This window comes from Microchirus variegatus, assembly GCF_963457635.1.
Source record: "Microchirus variegatus genome assembly, chromosome: 1".
Taxonomy (NCBI): domain Eukaryota; kingdom Metazoa; phylum Chordata; class Actinopteri; order Pleuronectiformes; family Soleidae; genus Microchirus; species Microchirus variegatus.
In genome coordinates this window covers 40030111-40049176 of record NC_139802.1, presented here as the reverse complement: position 1 = coordinate 40049176, position 19066 = coordinate 40030111, and the positions used below count along the sequence as shown (strand labels likewise).

At 42.1% G+C, this 19066-nt stretch overlaps 2 protein-coding genes across 2 annotated transcripts in view; one reads left to right on the top strand and one right to left on the bottom strand.

Annotated features, from left to right (window-relative positions):
* pde8b (phosphodiesterase 8B) overlaps positions 1-7247 on the top strand; it is a gene marked incomplete at its 5' end in the record, with an annotated part of 50950 nt that extends 43703 nt beyond the window's left edge. Inside the window, 6 exons of the mRNA XM_083900038.1 lie at positions 360-558; positions 1089-1306; positions 1410-1548; positions 2556-2723; positions 2868-2997; positions 6947-7247. Coding sequence (XP_083756164.1) covers positions 360-558; positions 1089-1306; positions 1410-1548; positions 2556-2723; positions 2868-2997; positions 6947-7056 — 964 coding nt within the window. The 3' untranslated portion in view covers positions 7057-7247. The remainder of the gene's footprint in view (positions 1-359; positions 559-1088; positions 1307-1409; positions 1549-2555; positions 2724-2867; positions 2998-6946) is intronic.
* Positions 7248-10341: 3094 nt separating this feature from the next.
* On the bottom strand, positions 10342-19066 carry wdr41 (WD repeat domain 41). Its single transcript, XM_083901302.1, has 14 exons — positions 18902-19066; positions 18726-18796; positions 16933-17048; positions 15296-15344; positions 15062-15190; positions 14889-14951; positions 13940-14051; positions 13726-13788; positions 13538-13642; positions 13234-13418; positions 13011-13132; positions 12456-12541; positions 10754-10887; positions 10342-10654 (listed from the first exon to the last, which is right to left on the bottom strand). The coding sequence occupies exons 2-14, from the start codon at positions 18771-18773 to the stop codon at positions 10514-10516; spliced, it is 1353 nt and encodes a 450-aa protein (XP_083757428.1). The 5' UTR covers positions 18774-18796; positions 18902-19066; the 3' UTR covers positions 10342-10513.

Here is a 19066-nt window from a genome sequence, read left to right as displayed (position 1 = left end):
AAATGGTTCCAGGTAGAACCTCAACCTCAACCTCAACCTCAGAGGCATCTATTCTCGGAGCACTTTCCACTTTGTTTTCCGTTGTTTTCTTTATGCTAATATAAGCGAACAAGCTGCAGACGGCCACTTACTATATGGACGGACACGAGTGGTATTGATCTACAAAAGCAAATTTGATCCACAGAAAGTCAGCTGTGCTCACGTTTGAACAACAAACTCTCTGTTTTAGGTCGTACATCGTGTTCTAAAACAAACCTTCAAAGTAGATGAGGATGCATTTAAGACGGCTAAATCAAAAGTAAAGTTGATGTTGCTGAAACCTGCACTGTCCATTTAGATTCACTCTGTGACCCTTGCAGACCGCTGACTTACCTCGGGCTGAAGATCTTCACGAGCTTTGGAGTGTGCGAGTTCCTCAACTGCTCCGAAGCCACGCTGCGCTCCTGGCTGCAGGTGATGGAGGCCAGCTACCACTCGTCCAACGCGTACCACAACTCCACGCACGCCGCAGACGTGCTGCACGCGACTGCCTACTTCCTACGCAAAGAGAGAGTCAAGGTTAGAGGAAATCAAACATGCACATTTGAAATGGTAGCACACATTTCGCCGCTGTAAGCGGTTTTAGCATGAGGGTCAGCATATTGAGTGTCAGTTTGAAGGGACACTCAATATCCTGATAAACAGCTATTGAATTAGACACTGATGAAGCATGAATGAAAATCAGCCAACGCTGCCCAGTAGCTCTTGAATTGTCTCCTCTTTGTAATGCCTTTGTTGTTTCGTTGTCGAGTTTAAATCTGCCTCAACACTATACTCTTTCACCAGTGCCGTGTCTGCTTTTTCGAAAACTCGAACGGGTTAGTTGCCTGCTCTGCCTACTTTGTCGGCCCTGCTCTTTTTTAATTACCTGTAACTACAGGTCAATAACATATTAGCCACGACACAGATTGTGCTGGCTTGTTTCAAACCTACTTAATCGATACCATCCTCTAAAACATGCTCAAATGATCCCAATATCAGTGTGTGATAATCCACTCCTACTAAACCAGTACACCAACATTAGCCTCTGTTTCTTCTGTCTCATTCAGAGCAGTCTGGACCAGCTGGATGAGGTGGCGGCGTTGATAGCAGCCACAGTGCACGATGTGGATCACCCGGGCAGGACCAACTCATTCCTCTGCAACGCTGGCAGCGAACTGGCAATCCTTTACAACGACACCGCCGTGCTGGAGAGCCACCACGCAGCCCTCGCCTTCCAGCTCACTGTCCGAGACAGCAAGAGCAACATCTTTAAGAACATAGACAGGTCTGCAGCGGCAGTTAAAGGGGCAGTGTTTTATTGTAACCATCGATGTACAACATGATGCAAATAATTCTTTATCCTTTTCACGCTCTTTCCTGGTCGACAGGAATCAGTTCCGAACACTGCGGCAGGCCATCATCGACATGGTCCTGGCCACAGAGATGACGAGGCACTTCGAGCACGTCAGCAAATTTGTGAACAGCATCAACAAACCAATGGCTGCCATAGAAGAGACCAGCACAAGTGTAAGTATCGGTGGTCTTTGCCAAGACATGAACTTTTGACGATGTCTGGGCAATATATTGAAAATATTGTAAGGATTTAAACATTCACATATGACAAATACAACTGGATATTGTCCGAGTCAGACTCTGTAGCATCGAGATCACTATCACTTGCTCCTTCTCCTGTTGTATTCTCCCGATGAAACATTATCCAGAGGTTTGACTGAAGGGTTCCACGTTATGTACCCATGGAGAGTCGATTTGCATTTCCCGATCTCATACAGTATTCCATTCCAGTGCCAGATTTTTTACCACCAGGAGTTTGCATTCATAAGGGAAACCATCACATAATCTCAAGCGATCCGTCAATAGTTACTGGCTCCTTTGTGTCTCTTTGGACCAAAACATGAGCACACCACCAACTGGAATGGAAAGTGTTGTCCTACAGGGAGCATGTGCAGTCGACTTTGCGTGGACGCAAACTGGAGGTGTGCTCGCATGTGTCTACCAAGGTGCCATGCCACCCATTGCCGAAATGGCCGAAATGTATCATGTGGATCTAGCAGATATGTGAAACGCGGAATGTATGAGCAACATCACCCTCCCGCACAAAGAAAATAAAAGACAGAAACATATTCCTGGTCCCTTATTTGATAGCAAGGCAATCAGAGATGACAGACTTCACCCCATTTACGCAACAAGCCTCTGGCGGCCTCTGCTGGTCATATTGGCAAGTGCAAGTGTGGAAGCACAAACAAACAGACACACAGAGCTACTAAAAACAATACTTCACTCACACTCTGGGGTGAAGTGATACTTGCAAGACATTAGCTAACAGCAGCCCATGGCCGAGTGGAAGGGAAATGGGCTTCCAGTTTGAATCCCCCACCAAGCCACATAAATCACATATGTGGATCATCTGCTGTGGTGACCCCTAGAAAGGGTCACTGAAAGAAACAAAGCTGAAAGAAACAAACATTTAGTCTTTTGTTTTCCAGGAATGTCTTACGTCTTTTCCTATCTTACAGAGTATCAACAGTGATTGTGAAGGACAGGCCAACATCAAGAACGCTCCAGAAAACCGTTTGCTGATAAAGAGGATGTTGATCAAATGTGCAGATGTGGCCAACCCCTGCAGACCACTTGAGCTCTGCATCGAATGGGCTGGACGGATCTCAGAGGAGTACTTTGCACAGGTTTGTGGACAGAAGAATGACAGAATTGATCTTATTTAAGGCCTCTAACTGTTCCAAGAGCCAACTGTAGCCTGAGTGTTTATTTATTTTCTCTGCTGTCACTTCATGGTGATGTTGTTGTTGTTGTTGTTGTTTGCCCTGCAGACAGATGAGGAGAAGAGACAAGGGCTGCCAGTGGTGATGCCAGTGTTCGACAGGAACACCTGCAGTGTGCCCAAATCGCAGATCTCCTTCATAGACTACTTTATCACCGATATGTTTGATGCCTGGGATGGTAAGGACAACATTTTCTGTTGCAGGCCCTGCAGCGTGTTTGTTTGCCTCTTGATTACCATCTCTGCTTGTTATATACGTGACTTGCGGAGTCATTTCCTTTTCCACTTCAACTTCAAGTGGGATTGCATGTTCCAAAATAAAGTCACATACTGTACGTACTTTTTTTTTTTTACCACGGAGTCTGATGACGTTAGTGAAAGGTCAGGCTTGTGTTTGTCGCTTGTCAGCGAGGTGCTGCAGTGACAGGTTTGCAAGTTCACTTGTTTACTCTCGAAGAACGGAGTACCTGTTTTTCCAGAGAAAGTCATCCTCTCTGGGGATTTTTCATTACTGCATACTTTGTGTTTTGGTAAACATTCATTCAGTTTATATGACATTTGAAAAAAAGTTTCTATAATAATAGAAACTGTACTAAATTCAATTTCTCAAAGTAACACACCCATATTATAGGAATACAAACTAAATTACCAATGCATGAATATGTTCAGTCCACTCGAGAAAAACATGGCGAAATATAGAGCGTTACTTTTGTTGTTATGTTAATGAATGATTGAGAGACACAGAATAGCTACTTTTGAGCTAGCTAGCCACTCGGAAACAATTAAAGGCAAATTTATACTCCATTTTTATCCAAAATAGACATAAACACAAGCTGCTTTTGACCCCTGAATGCAAGTAGTTTCATGAATGGGGAATATAATACACATTGGTGTTGCGGGGGGGAGATTAATAAAAAGCAGTATTTTCAATATTTCCGTATGTTCACCTCAAATTTTGACGACTTGCTTTGCCAGATATCTCCTTGAATTAAACATGCCACGTCCCTTAGCTCAACTGGCAGTCACTCTTTGTTTACCGGCTGCAGGGATAAGCCAACAAACTTTGGCAGACTTTGAATAGACTCTTCTTCATCGTCTCCCTGACTGATTGGACTAGTGACTCTATACTGCCCCCCCACCATTTCTGGTGGTATTGCTGTATACTGTATGGATGAAAGGCTGTGTCTTTTTTGCAAAGAATTAATACTGAGAAGTTAAAAGGGGACACACAGTATCACCACTCAGTGTTAGCGGATGCGGAAAAGACTCATTTCAACATATCGATTCCCCGCTGCACTTTAACACTGGGACAAGGACAGAGTCCAATTACCATAGCTTAACTGTGAGTGGAAACACACACAGTTTATTTTTTTTTTAAACCTCTTCCAGCCCTTCTAGACTACAAAAAACACTTTATTTAACGTTCGTTTTACACAGAGCGCATCGCAGACGACACATTTGTTCAAGCACACTTTGCATTGCCATAATCACCCAACGGTTTATGCCGTTGGAAAAATTCTGGCAGTTTCGGATAGCTGAGAGGTTGCAAGTCAAAGCCAACAAGTAGTTATTACGGTCATTTCACTCACGCTTTTGCAGGAAGCCGGCGAATCAGCGTCTTCGTCACCAGAGAGAAGAGAGTTGGAAAAATACCTGTTTTTGGACAAAAACAAATATTATTTTAAATGTTTTACACTGTTAATGGCAGTTATATAGCACTATATCATCACCATCTTCCCAGTCTTTCCAAATAGGATGCTGTCAATCTGCACTGTAATCGGTCCACACATTATCAAACCCCGCACCACTTAATTTACTGAATTAAAGACTTGCATCATTTGATGTGTCAAGACACTTCCAACAGTGGATTATGTTAACACAATTATTTGCCTCATCTCCCATGCATTATCTCACGTAAATTCAACCTACCCACAATTATCTGAGGTGTAAATATTTATGGCCCTCCTCACCTGATCCATGGGTCAACCATGTCAAAGTAAATTCCCCAGAAGTTTACATTTTCACTGTAAAATGTATCTATTTAGCATCATGAATGAATATTTCTGTTGTAATCTGTTGAACTGAACAATGAAATGTAGTTTTTCTGTTGCTAATGGATATATACAGTATACAATATACAGTACACCCAGAGACTGTTGTCTTTCCAGCTAAGTATCTTGACACTTAGTTAAGATAAAACACAGCTTATCAAGATGCAGACAGTCAAATTGGCCTTATTATTATTACATTACTGCATTGAGATACTCTGTTATTTTTATGGCAAATTGCATTTTGAAGGAAATGACAGAAACAAATTGAAGAAGAGAAGATATGGTGCTTGTAGCTCCTCATTCCCACTGATTTTTTTCTCTTTTAGTTAAGACTTCCCAAGAGGGGACTTGTTTACTGTCAACACAGCTCTGATGTCACGGAAAGATTCCAAATGCCAGTGGGATGGAGAGAGAGAGACTGTGAGGGCGTCAGGGGAAGGGAAGTTGGGGAAAATAGCAGAGGGGATGGGGGTTTACGATCACTGGGTCTGGGGAGGGACGAGCAGTCGAGCAGAACTTCGCTTGCACATCAACACAAAAACACACATGCGGCCGATTCCAGTTCACCGGGGTCACCGGCAGGTCACGGTGATGTCACCTATAGCCCCTGTGATGCAGCGTGGGTCATCTGCAAGTATATGAGGATTTAAACAACGTGGGGTAAGGGGGTAATTGAGGATACACACTCTGTGTGTGTGGGAGAGAGAGATATTTAGCCCTTTTATGTGGAAGTTACTTTACAAAGTGTATGTAACGTTAGCCACTAACTACACCCTCACACAAACACATCTTCATGCTCAATAGATGGTGTGGAATGATAACAAGAAGAAGCAGGTGTGTTCAGTCAGTACAGTCATGTTGCTGTAGGTGTTTCTGCCAAGATACTTATTTAGGAATAAAGAGATGGAGCCACATTTTTTCCCAGTCTGCCTTAAAATAATACTTATACGCCCATTTGTGCACCAAAAGAGGGGCTTGTTGATATACTCATTCCTGCAGTCTGCTCTGGCCCCGAGGACATTCTTTCATAATGTTATCAAAGTGGACAGAACTTTTTGTGTCTCGTTCACTTGACGATAATCAGAGGCTACAGCAGCTACTGAGTTCCCTAACTTAATGCTTTTGATTGAGAATTTGAAATGAGCTGACTATTAAAAGGTCCGGGCCCTTTCCCAAGGGTATCAGGGAACGTTGGTGGCCTTCGCTTCTGCTAGTTTGTCCATTCGGACACCCATAGAAACATGTTGGTGCATGATGGCTGCCTACACAAAGCAAGGTCTTTGCCTATAAAGTACACCAGAGAACCCCTAAGTGTTGTGGAAATTCTCTGCTGCTGGTGAAGAATGAAATATAGACTTCTGCCGGCCGACAAGGTTTTATTTTCTTTGCAAAGGTCAATCTACACATTAGTGGTTGCCTGAAGAAAGACCCTGAGCACGGCGTGACCGTAATCTTTTATACCTTAGGAACACCCCTTTCACATTTGTCTGTTGAAGGGGTCTGCCCCTCCAGGCCGTGCTTTCACACGCCGGATAAATAAGGACAGAGAAATGCAGTTTACACATTACTCCATGTGCCCAAGCCTAAAGCCTGATTTTTAACTGATTTTAAGTTGTATGAGCTACATCCATGTTAGCTTATATGTAATAATTTGATCAGTAATATTTGAAGAGGGCCCAAGTTTAACTGTTAAATGTGTCAATAGAAAATTAAAGTAATTCTGGAAGGTATTCAATGTGAAATAATGTTATTTTTGCACTAAATTTAATGTACTACAGTCAGTTTAAAGGATCAAAAGAGACGTTTTAGCGCATTTGTACAACTTTTTCATATTCAGATACATTACAAATAGCCTTTCAGTAGGATTTGATGTTAAAACAAATCAGTGCATGAATCTAAACTGAAATAATGTATTTTTGCATTTCACAGCCAAAACAGACTAACTATAAAGACCGTTTCAGTGGCGTTCAATAGCTACAAAGCTATATTTTCAACCAACCACACCATTACACTTTGTGTCACTTTCTATTGCTTCTCCTTGAACTCACCCCTCGTTTCCTGTCCGTCTCCCCCACAGCCTTTGCCAGCCTGCCCGGTCTCATGGAGCACCTGTCGGACAACTACAAGTACTGGAAGAGCTTGGACGAGATGAAGTGCAAGAGTCTGCGCCCTCCGTCCCCTTCTTGACCGGGTTCCTGGTAGCCTCCTCTCACCCATCACTCAGAACAGGGCAGGACAGTGAGTGCAGCCCTGCATTTGGAACGGTTCTTCTCAACCGGGCCACGATGAACACTGAGACACCATTTTCCCTCTCAAATCACAGCCTCTTTTCTTGCGTGGTTCCAGTTGGACGTGCTGTTCTGCCAGTAGAGAATAGATTGTCATTTGAGGCCCCCCCGGTCGACGGCGTGTTGCCACGTTGCCACCCCGTTTGTTATTCCCAACGGCACCACGATGAAACTGTGCGGGCCTCGCGGCTCACCTGACAATCCGTACCACACAGTGTAACAAAACCACAAACCTGCACTTTAGCTGATCCTGACAGTTTCATTTGAATCTTCCTCTTGCTTCATTACAGATCCCATATCCGCCCTCCCAAAGTTGTTACTTTCCTTTAACAAAACCCTTCAGTTCTTCATCTGTCTGTTGCTGTAAATGAAACATACGGTGAATACAATGGTGACCAAAGCTAAAAAAGGTACTGATGAAAGATATCTCCTCATACCTGCCAGTGAATGTGTTCATTTTCAAAGTGCCAACTTGTGAAGGTGCTTAGCTTAAATGATCAACTTGTATGAGGTGCAACCAGCGGCACAAAAACTATGACGCGTGTCTAGGACCAAATTCTTACCAATCAGAAGTTCCTGCTGTGTTTAACCCCCCCAAATCCTCCAGGCTAGAGTTAGCCCAAGTACTATGGTTACAGAGGAGGCTAGGCTAGATTACGTAAAGGAAGTTACCGAAAAAACGGGCAGCAAAGTATCTCGCACCAAGAAATCTTCCGTTTCTTCTGCATCGCGGTCTTCTTGTGCACTAGCGAAATAAGCCAGTTGAGACGTTGTGTAAGGCAGAACAAATGGAGGAACAGAATTGCACTGTATCTGAGCTTGTTTGAGTTGGAGGTTTCGGTAACAAGCATAGCTCTGTGTCAATAACTGTAGACACTAGCGAGTCGAAACAAATCGGACTTGTGAGTATCTGAACAATAAGCCTTCCGCTGATGCTACGCTAACTGTTAGTACAGTGTACAAATCTTTCATCTTTGGAAGTGGACCTCGCAGGAGCAGCAGATCCATGTCTGGACCAGCTCAAAACTCTCTAAACCAGCTCTGTCTCTCACATGGTTTCTGTTAAACTGATTTTTTTTTTTCACCTCACAGTAATTGGCTCTTTTTCTTTGGAAGGGGGGGAAAAAAAGGGTGGTTGCACATGATTTTCAAATTATGTGGATTTTAAGTGTCAAACAAGAAGCCGTCAGATCAGAGGATCCGTGTGCTGTCTATTGCTGCCCTCTGGTGGTCAAACTGGGGTTTTGCAGTTGAGCGCCAACCAAAAAAAATAGAACTATCTGAAGGGAGAGTGATAATTGGGATCAGATCCACAGGAAATTGGTTAACGCTCCACAGGGAACAGAAGAGGAAACGACAATAATTTATTATAATTCTGAATAAATACACAACCTCTGAGCTTTAATACACGAGAGCTGTACTCGTTAGCAGTATTATAATGTGTTGATTCATTCATTTCTGTATTTTTCAGAGCACTTTTGTTTTGAATGTTGACCACATGAAAAGCACTACCACCAAATGAAAATGAGATTTGTAGACGGGCGTAAACGACCCGAGCTCCTTTGGGGAAAACGGCGTAATGTCATTTCTGTCCATTACCAGTTGTTGTAACCATGGATTTCGATGACGACGGTCATGAGTGAAGTAAAATAATGTGCGTGTTTGTGAAGGAAATGCACATGAGAGATTTAACCAAAGGCACAGAAAGCTTGCAACAGGTGCCTTATTCTTAGGTCAAACTTCCAGAAACAAAGTTTTGTTGTTTGTTTTGTTTGTTTTTTGTGTTGAAATAGTTCCTCCTCTGAAATAGAGAACACAAGAGAAAGCCATAAATACAGTATTTTATATATTTAAAAGACAAAAGACCTCGGGTACATTGCATTATGGTCTGTGCTACAGCTTTTGCGTCGACTTGGCATGTCAGTGTTAACAGTCCTGTCACGATTGCCCTGATGTTCTTTCACTTCTTTCTAAGACACGGAGAGAATCGGGTGCGGTCAGCCCAAATGTGAATCTCATACTTGATTTGTCTGCTTTGATTTTCATGTCGGTCACGTCCACGTTCAAGTTTCCTCATCAGTGTTGTTATGACGATCAAGGTCTTAATCGACGCCTTAACCTCGTCTTTGTTCTCCGTTCCGCTCACGTTGCAATACACTGTAAAACCACCTGAACGTAAAAAACTGCTGTTTTTGTGTAAATACTCCGCCAATTTATCATGTTTGTGTGTGTGTCGCTTTTGTTTTGGCCGTTTGAATGTTGCAGGGGTGATTTCCAACCTCTCGGAAATAAGATTTTCTTTTTAACTATTCTTATTTTTATGGCTCCAGATTTGAATGTTTCACTGCTATCACCAGATCCCATGAAGATATTTTTGCTAGATTTCTACTCACAAAGATTTACATTGCCTTTTTCTGTGTCGAGCAGTGACTGGTATGTAATGTCAGAAGTTAGTTCAGATTACAGCTTGTTGCTTCGTGTCTCACTTGGAGGCAGAATTAGACTGTGCAACTGCTCGTTATGTAATCCGAAGCCTTCGTCACTTTTCACCGTTTTCTCCACTCCCTCCCATCCTCGACACCGACGATGGCCGTGGCTGCGACGGCGACGTGCCAACTCTGTGTTATGTATACTTCACCAACAGGACAATAACTCGAAAGTGATGTAATATACAAATTATTTTTCAAAGAGGAAATTTCATCGTCATCGCCGGGCCACGAGAACTTAAATGTGTGTTTTACTGCCTCATGCATTACGTAAGTAGTGACAAAAGCTTTCCGTCGGTCACTTAAAAACCTACCATGTCAAGATTTAATGTATTTTGCTCTGGTTTATGATGTCTTATTTTGATGTTTCCTGTCAAACACACATGTATTGTGAGAGACGATTAAAGCATTCTTTAAATATGACCATGTTATATGAACGTGTGGAGGAGTTTTTTAACAGTTTTGAAATTGATTCATCAACTTTTAATACTATTTAAGACACTGCAGACACCCTGCATTGAACAGCAATAAAAAGAAAGCTGTATCTAACCACATAAAGTGCCACATAAATGTACCGCACAGACCTCCTGAATATGAATATGAACCTGACGGGGAAAGATAACACAGCACTTTAACACACCAGGCTGGAAATAAAAAAACATCACAGTTTCCAGATGAGGTATTTACTGAGACTTTATGTTAAAATTTGATTTTCGTGCAAAAAGCAAGCCGTTAAATAATAAGTAAACGCAAACAACAATCATTACATTTATACATATAAATTATTCATGATCAACATCAACCACTAACCTACCACTTCTTCTTCTTCTTCTTCTTTTAAAAAAGGCACAGAGTCAAAGGTTAAAGAGTTCAGAGTCCTCCATTCTCCTCCAGTTTTTGGAAAAGTGCCAGGCTGCGGAGGTGAGACTGCCTCTCTCCGTTCTTCCACAGAATCAGCAGGTGGTCAGTCGAGCAGGTGACCAGACCGTTCTCCTTGAAGCTCACAAACATCTGCCAGAAGGTCAAAGGGATTCTTTATTTTTTTAGCTACTTACTGTCACATCACATATTATGATTACTGTAGGTCTGCACGTGATGACGTGACCGTACCTGGACTGCCCCCGAGTGTCCGATCAGGTCACCCGTCAGCTCCAGTATCCTGATGTTGGGGACTTCCATGACCTTCTTAGACGGGGGACCGGTCTGTTTGTTGGACCGACCAAAATTCCACATCCCAAAGAAGCCTGAGTTAAAAATAATTTAAAGCTGGACATCAACTATGACGGCTGAAGGGAAAATTATTGTTATAGCTAAGCTCAGAATTTAAAGGTCCCATATTATACCCCATTTTTTTTTTTTAAGTTAACCCAATTCCCTGGTGTCCTAATGAACATGTCTGTGACATGCTTTGGTCAAAATACCATAAGGATGAAGCACCACAGCAGTTCAATCACCCTGCCAAAACAGCCCTGTTCAGAATGCTCCGTTTAATAGTATTTAAAAAAAAAAAAAAAAAGAAAAGTAAAACGAAACTTAAGGTACAGGAAATGACATCAGCCACAGAGGCTACTGGGAGCTAACAGCAGTTAGCATTTGGAAAAGTGATCATTTGCAGGCTCTAGCAGACACATTGCCGTCATATATAACATGTATCCACTGGACAGATAAATCCTCTGAGGGTGGAAGTTTGTGTAGAACTCTGTGCTGCAGTGTGGAGCCAAGAATAGAACTTTTCGCCGACTTCCGGTTTTCGGATACCGTTGCCCTCAAGAAAGGGCCAAAAACGGACAAAGCAGCGATTCATATTACTGATAAATCCAGCTGTAGAAAGACAGATTAGCATTCATTTTATTTGAAAGATATTCCAGTAATACATGTCGTTTAGCTCTGTGTTGTCTCTTTGCCAACTGCGATAGTCTGATTGTGTATTTGAAGAGCTTACATGTAACTGCTGAAAACTTGTTAGCAACTAGAAAAGTGAAAATATTTCATGCTGCGAACTCGGCTTAACTTTTACCTACTTTGTTCACTGCTGCTTTCTAACTAGAGGCAACAAAATGTAGTACTGCTGTTTTTAATTGAAAACACCAGCTGAAAACATCACTGACAGCAACATGACAGTCAACAAAAACAGCAGTAGTTGTTGCTTGTAAAACCAAAACAACACGCTAGAAGATGCCAAACAGTTCCACAGAGCTTAGAAGAACTAAAAAGCTCCAAGGTTATCAGAAACTGTGCTCCTTTTCACGTTACTTTGCTGTGTGAAAATCATCAATATTCCAATTTATGGGAAAGCTTTCAGGTTCAAATACACCAAATGTTTCATTTAAAGACTACAGGAGATGCAAGTGATTGGTATCTGGTTGGCCAGAAAGCCAAAAAAGCCAACACCAGACCCAGAATACGTCCCCGCTGATGAGAAGCAGATGATGCAGCCCCGTCTTTGCTCTGCAGCCAATATGTATTCGGAATGAGCACAACTCTGCACCGACTGCAGGCAGGCAAAGACGGACACGACCGCACAAACAAACACTCGTCTTGAGACCACCCCACTCAATAAACCACACATAATAGCGGAGTGCCAGGAGACTACACTCTGCTTTGATAAACACAATACCACATGTGGACTGCATTAGTGTACTTCCACACTGCCCACAACTGTAAACACATACAGGCCGAGTGCAGCCAATTTACCCTCAGCCTTTGAACATTGTGAGTGGGAATGTAGTCCAGTTTTCTTCACAGATGGAAACGGGAAGATGGCCCTGCATATTTGAGTGAGTGAGAGTGTGTGTGTGTGTGTCACCGTCACCTGCAGAGGCAGGTTCAGCAGGCAGAGGCAAATCCTGGATCTCCCACATCCTCACGCTGCCGTCCTCAGAGCAGGACATCAGCTCGCTGCAACAGTCAGAGACAGTGTCAGTGTCCATCAGCTGATGACTTGTGCCCTGGCTCCCACTTTTGCATGCATCTTTATGTTTGTTTGTGTTCTCCGTTGAGCTCCAGGATGTTTGAAATCAGCAAAAGCTTAAAAATAACATTCAAATCAACGAGTGGGACGATAAACTAAACATTCCTGCGTGCTGAGGAATTGGTGCATTACCACTGCTATTTGAGAGACAGGCAGATATATAAATAAAGACAATTGTAAAGAAGAGTGTTTATTGTGAGCTTGATGTTCTTCCAATTTTGCTATTATTGTGTGTTATAGTGTTTTTTTATATATAAAACCTCCGTTTTATCCCTCAACATAATGACATAGAGAGACTGCGTAAAAAAAAGGTCTTAAATATGGATAAATATACAGCTTTTATATTATCATTTATCCCCGTATGAAAAATATAATGTAGCAAATAAACTGGATTACCTCTCAGATACCAGCATGGTGTGCAAGACGTTGGAGTCATGGGCCACCTTCCTGTAGGCCACCACTGTTTTGGTCAGAATGCTGTACACGTACAGACCACTACCCACAGCTGCAAGGATGAGCTAGAACAACCACAAACAAACATTCCGTTACTTTAAGGCTCACAATGGCAAAATAACATCTTAATTTCCTCCCGATCCACCCGTCACGTCCCCTTTAGCACCTTTCCATTGGTGGTCAGATGCTGAATGGACATCTCGCTGGGTTTGGGAGCCCCGAGGCGTATCTCGGCCAGAGCAGAGGGTGGTGACTCTTCCCACAGGATGTGCTCATAGGCAAGAATGTTCCAATCAATCGCGTCCCACAAGATCAACTCGCCCGCATGGGAACCACTGGCAAATAGCCCGTCTGAGGAAAACAACCAGAGCTCGGTTTGTTTCGAAGGAAACACCAGTTCACTTCTACTGTATGTGACAAGTCGGATGAAGTCACTTTGATGTCACTGTTGTTTTCTCAAAGATACCGACCATTGACGTTGATGAGAGCTCGAATCCGGTCCTGGTGGTCGGACAGACAGCGGATTTCAGCCAAAGATATGGAGGAGTCAGTAGAATATGTAAGTCTGTAGATAACTGCAAAGGAAAAAAATACTTCAAATACTCCTGAGTGAAATCATCATCTTTGTTGAATGAGATCCTCAAAATCTTTCTCTTACTTATTTCCTTATCCATCGCAGCAGCTATGCAGTTCTTGGGCAGCTCTATCAAAGCGGTTATTCCTGCAAAATGCCAAAATACAATAATTATATCACAATAACCGCTCTGTGTGTGTGCAAACAGCAGGGTCAGAAAGTCGCACACAGTTGGTGCAACAACCGAGGGATGTTTTTTTTGTGACAGTTATCGACGGATGATTTTGTTTCTCCTCACCAGTGTCACTGTGGTTCTGCCTGTGACACTGCAGCTGAAAGTCTTTGTTCCACACACACAGCTCCTCCCCACCAGAGAGCCACACACACAGCCGCTCCAGCACCAGCAAGCACTGAGAGGGAAAGAGAACATGCGTATAAAGACATGCTATTTTTAAATTTGGACACACAGACGCGCATATAAATCAGTGAAGAAAAGTGTAATTAACCTCCGAATGATGTAATTAACCTCAGACTGTAAAGTGGAAATAGTAATTACCATCACAGCATTATAGAAGAAAATGTAACTGATCAAAGTGTGTTTCACATTACTCCAGCTGGGGCTACTGTTAAAGATATAATATGTAACATTTCTGCATTAAAATGTGATATACTTTTGGAGTAGAGTGCTTACATTAGCCAAAGGGTTTCTAATTCTTTAAATTCATAGAAATCTGTAATGCTAATCAAGTAAATAGGCAGTTTCATTTTTTGTGGCCTTTTAATGACATCCTCCACTTTACAGTCTCTACACTCAACCTATGAATGAGTGAGGAAGGAAAAATTTGGTACTATTAAACCAGTGTGTTGTCTTGTTTTTTTCATTTTGTTGAGCGTATTTGTCAAAATAAATCATCATTGCCCATTGCTGTGTGTTCTCACTGTACGCACAGAGAGCCCAAACAAGACAACAATTCCCATGACCCCATGCTTCTTAATAACGTCAACAAACGTTATTATAGTTTCGGATTGAAAGACTTCCAGCAGCAGATATTACATAACGGGCATGAAAGAAATCCTCTGTTGAAACAAGGTGGCACAAGATGGTGGAAATGACATCAGCCGCAGAGGCTACTGGGAGCTAACATCATTTAGCATTTGGAAAAATTATAATTTACAGGCTCCAGCAGGCACATTGCCGTCATATATAACATGTATCCACTGGACAGACTGGACAGTTTATCAGTTACCTTTACAGAAGACTGAAGATCGGACACAGTCTGAACTCTGTTGCCGGTATCAGGGTCCCACAGCTGACAAATGTGATTAAGGTAAAGTGACTCTGAATTACAAAAACAACAATTACTTGTAGTGTGATAAATGTAGTGTGTAAAGTTTGCCCAATCGTTTGTTCAGAGGATACACTGAGACTTCTGTCTGAGGAGGCCGTGATGAGGAACGTGTGCGACATGAGTACATCACTACAGATGAGCGTTGTTATGGCTGTTATTTGCTGAGAATGGCCCCTCAGCTCCTGCAGCCTCTCACCAGTCTAAAAGCAAGATGGGGAAAAAAAAAAAAGAATTAATGCAGTTAGTGCCACCATGTTTGTGTGTATATAGTCATTACAATAAAAAATGCAATTGTAACATTTTACCTCAACATTCCACACCAAAACAAGGCCATCGTCCCCAGCCGAGGCACACCTGGACAAAAACAAAATGGAAGGAATTAAATTTTATTTGTATCGCGCCAAATCATAACATGCATTATCTCAAGGCACTGTACATCATGCAGAGCAGAGGAGCCAAACAGTTCACACAATGTGGAGAGAAAAAATCCCTTTTAACAGAAGAAGAAATCTCTCTAAGATGTGCGGCCATCTGCCTCGACAGGTGGGGTGAAAGGAAAAATGGGGGACAGAGGAGAGGTGGAACAAGAGAGAGATGAGGTAGATACAGATGAAGGAGACCAGGTGCAAATATCCAACATTTGCATCAAGTTATAAGTTCCAGTTTAATATATCAGCAGTAATTCAACACTCATCCACAATACCTGGGTGTGTTTGTCCAATTTTAAAGTTGCATTATGTAATAAATCTAAAGCAACTGGCCATAAAATCCACCTAATACGTCACAGAGTCTCAGGAATAATGTTCATATAACAAACTGAACTCACCAACAACAACAATACAGCCAAAATATTTGCATTCAAAAAAAATATTTTGCAGACTGCAAATCATGTTTATGTTTTGAAATTATGTTTTGGCATGTGGCGCCACCTACCGCCGTCTACCAATCATTGCTGCCGAGCAACCACGGGTTAACAGTTACGTCTGAGCTACAATGGCGGAGAAAACGAACACCTCGAAGACCTCAGTATTTTTAATTTGAGTGTAGTAACCGTTTTTGGCAACATTCTTACATATGGCGCCTTAAAGAAATGTGTCATTTAAAAGTCTGGTTTTAGTCTGACTAATTACCTAACTAACTAACCATTCGGTTTTCTCTAATGTTATAAAAACATACCGACTCATACCTCAGTGGAGAGCTCATCTTTATCAGGTTGACTAGTCAAACACTGTCAGCAAGACAATCTCCGTTTCTGTCGAGGAATCATTTCCAGTGACTTTATCTCCAACCGAGCAGTCTTAAAAAACATCTGTCCTGAGGCTTACCACTTTCACTTGCCCTTTGACCCTCAACCATCCACACTGCCTGTTCCCAAAATCAACAGACAGGATGAGCATATAAAAAAAAACAGAGATGAAACGAGAATTGAAGGAACTGTCGAGGATACATTTTCAGACTTCAAAAGCAATCCGGAGAGAATTTTCTGCCCTTTGCCCCCAACTGTGGACCTGTGTGTGCGGAGAGGACACGACCCAGAGAAGAGGGTTATTACAGGAGGAGGTCAGGCGTGAAGCGACCCCCACCTCCTGACACACACACACACACACTTAGATCTGTTATAAATCCCAATCTGACCACTTACACAGAGCCACTGTAGCATGCCACAGTGCAGCATGCTTCCACAAAGCTAGAACACTTGCACATGAATGTGTGTGTATGAGCAGCATTAAAGGGCTTTGGTTATACTGTATACTGTGTGTGGACACACTATTGCATTGTGGTGATGATTGGGCTCTTGTCATGCTCTGTAAGTTTGCTGTAGGTGAGGATCTCCTGTCAATCACAGTGGGATCGAGGCCAGCCAAGGGTAGAGAGGAGAGAGGTTGGAGTGTATGAGGGGGAAAAAAAAGGGAGGGGGCGGGGGAGGTTGTGGTCGGCTTACCTGAAGTCATCAATCTGCACCAGAAATCGAACAATGTCAAAATGTCCTTTCAGCACCTGCAGCTCAGTGAACCAGTTTTTGGGCTGTTCCTCTCCAATGCACAACACTGGGCTTTTCTGCAGACGTAAGAGGGAAAGTAGTCAGACAAACAAAAAGCGGAGGTGCAGAGGAGCACAAATGAAGGCTGGAGAAAGTACAGCAGGGACAGACTGTGCTGGGAAGGAACTGAACCTAACATGCAATTGGTTATGTCTGGCGAAAAGAGGTTTGGGCCTTGTAACCTAACATACAATTTTCTTTTAACTGACAGCTATAGTTACGTTCTAGAGTGATGTTTTTGGGGTGTATTAAATAATCCATCATTAAGAATTTGGCATACATCTGTCATGTTAGCACTTAAGTGAAGTATCATTTGCGTATGCATTTTTCACAGTGTCGTAATGTGTACTTTCTTTACGATGACGTGTCTGCAGTCAAATATCTCCTTGTGGGATAATAAAGTTCTATGCTTATTGTGACGATGAATTTAATTATCTTTGGTTTGTGGCTGTTGTCATTTAGAATTTGAGAAATTCTTCACCGTTTCTCACATTCTCTGGACCAAACGATAGAGAAAATTCTCAATAGATTTAGTGAGAATGAGAGCAAGTTAGTTGCTAGTTAATAGCAGTTGCAACTCCAGACGCCAATGATTTCATTACAGGTTCATCTGTAGAGTTTGTCTACATTGGTTCTTGATTTGATCTCTGAAATCCATTCATCCATCCATCTTCTACTGCTTTATCCTCCACAGGAATATTATATAAGAGTTAAGGTGTATTTTCCAATGTCTTGTTTTGTTGAACCAGCAGTCCAAAACCCAAATGTATTAATTTTATGATGATATATGGCAAATAAAAGCAGCAAATCCTTTGTGTGAAAAGCTAGGAATGTTTTTCTTTGATTTAAACCAGTGGCCAAAATAATTTTATTGTGTTAATCATTTGTTGAGTAACTGGTTGAGATGAATAATTGAGTAACTGAAAGCTGATGCTTAGACTCATTCGTCTTAACTAGTTTGTAACCGGAAGTTCCATGCAAAAGCAGCATCTTATTATTTCTGCTATTGGAAGTATTTGAACTACTTTTTTTGTACAATTTGGTTTCGATTATAGCTCCTCACCCACTGCAAATCAGCACATCATCATTGTATGCCCATACAATATGAATAAAAATAACATATTTTATATTACGTATTTACCACTGCCTGAGATAAATTTCAGAGTGACAGTAAAGAGACGGCTTCATGAGTGTTTATTTGTATCTCGCCAGGTGGTCCAAAGCCACTATGTTTAGGAGGGCTGACAAATTTACCACATTGGAGCAGGTCAAGATCAAAAGTCACTACACTGAGGTTTTACAAAAAAAAAATACAAGAAAGTGGTGAGGCTTTTTGACCTGTGGACCTCAGTGAGCCAAAAACCACTATGTTCAGACTTGTCAGATGTGGACCATATTTTCCCCACAGAGCACAAACATGCTTTCAAACCAAGTAGTGATTTGTGAACCCCTTTTATCTTATCATTTATGATAATGCAAAATCTCACAGCTTTTTTAAGACCTTAGACCACATGAACCAAGCCCTAGTAGTGACTGTCTCTAGATTAGTAAAATATAGTCGTCATGTAAACACGTGTAGTGGCGTAAAATGTGCAACATTAGCATTTGCGATGTTGTGGATGAGAAAAACACACAGGGCAAATACATTTCATAGCACATTTAGGTGCAGTACATTAGTAAACATGTCAACTCACCTCCACGGAGCCTTGAGCTTCCCTGCCACCGAGAATCCACCGCAGCATCGTTAGTTAGCAGATAACGTTAGCTTGAAGACACAACACAGACGCGTCGGTAAACACATAGCTTAGCACAACATGTTTGTAAATAGCGCAACATACAAGCTAGCGCTTACAGGCGTCTGATAGCTTACCGGTCATTAGCGGAAATAATGTGCTGTCATTTAATGAAATTCCGTCTTCTATCGCCCACACGACACGAAATGTATAACCATATCACCACATTCGCAAATAAGAAGCAAACAACGTCACATTTAAGCTTCGGGAGAGAACTAATTTCAGTCACAAACCACAACAAA

Bases quoted from the DNA above. Each gene is read 5' to 3' on its own strand.
- wdr41 (XM_083901302.1), bottom strand. From the start codon at position 18,773: ATGCTGCGGTGGATTCTCGGTGGCAGGGAAGCTCAAGGCTCCGTGGAG. The intron at 14,052-14,888 runs GTAACTGATAAA...TTTCCCTCTCAG, and splicing joins ATCTTCAGTCTTCTGTAAAG to TGCTTGCTGGTGCTGGAGCG. The intron at 13,133-13,233 runs GTGCTAAAGGGG...TGGTTGTTCTAG, and splicing joins ATCTGACCACCAATGGAAAG to CTCATCCTTGCAGCTGTGGG.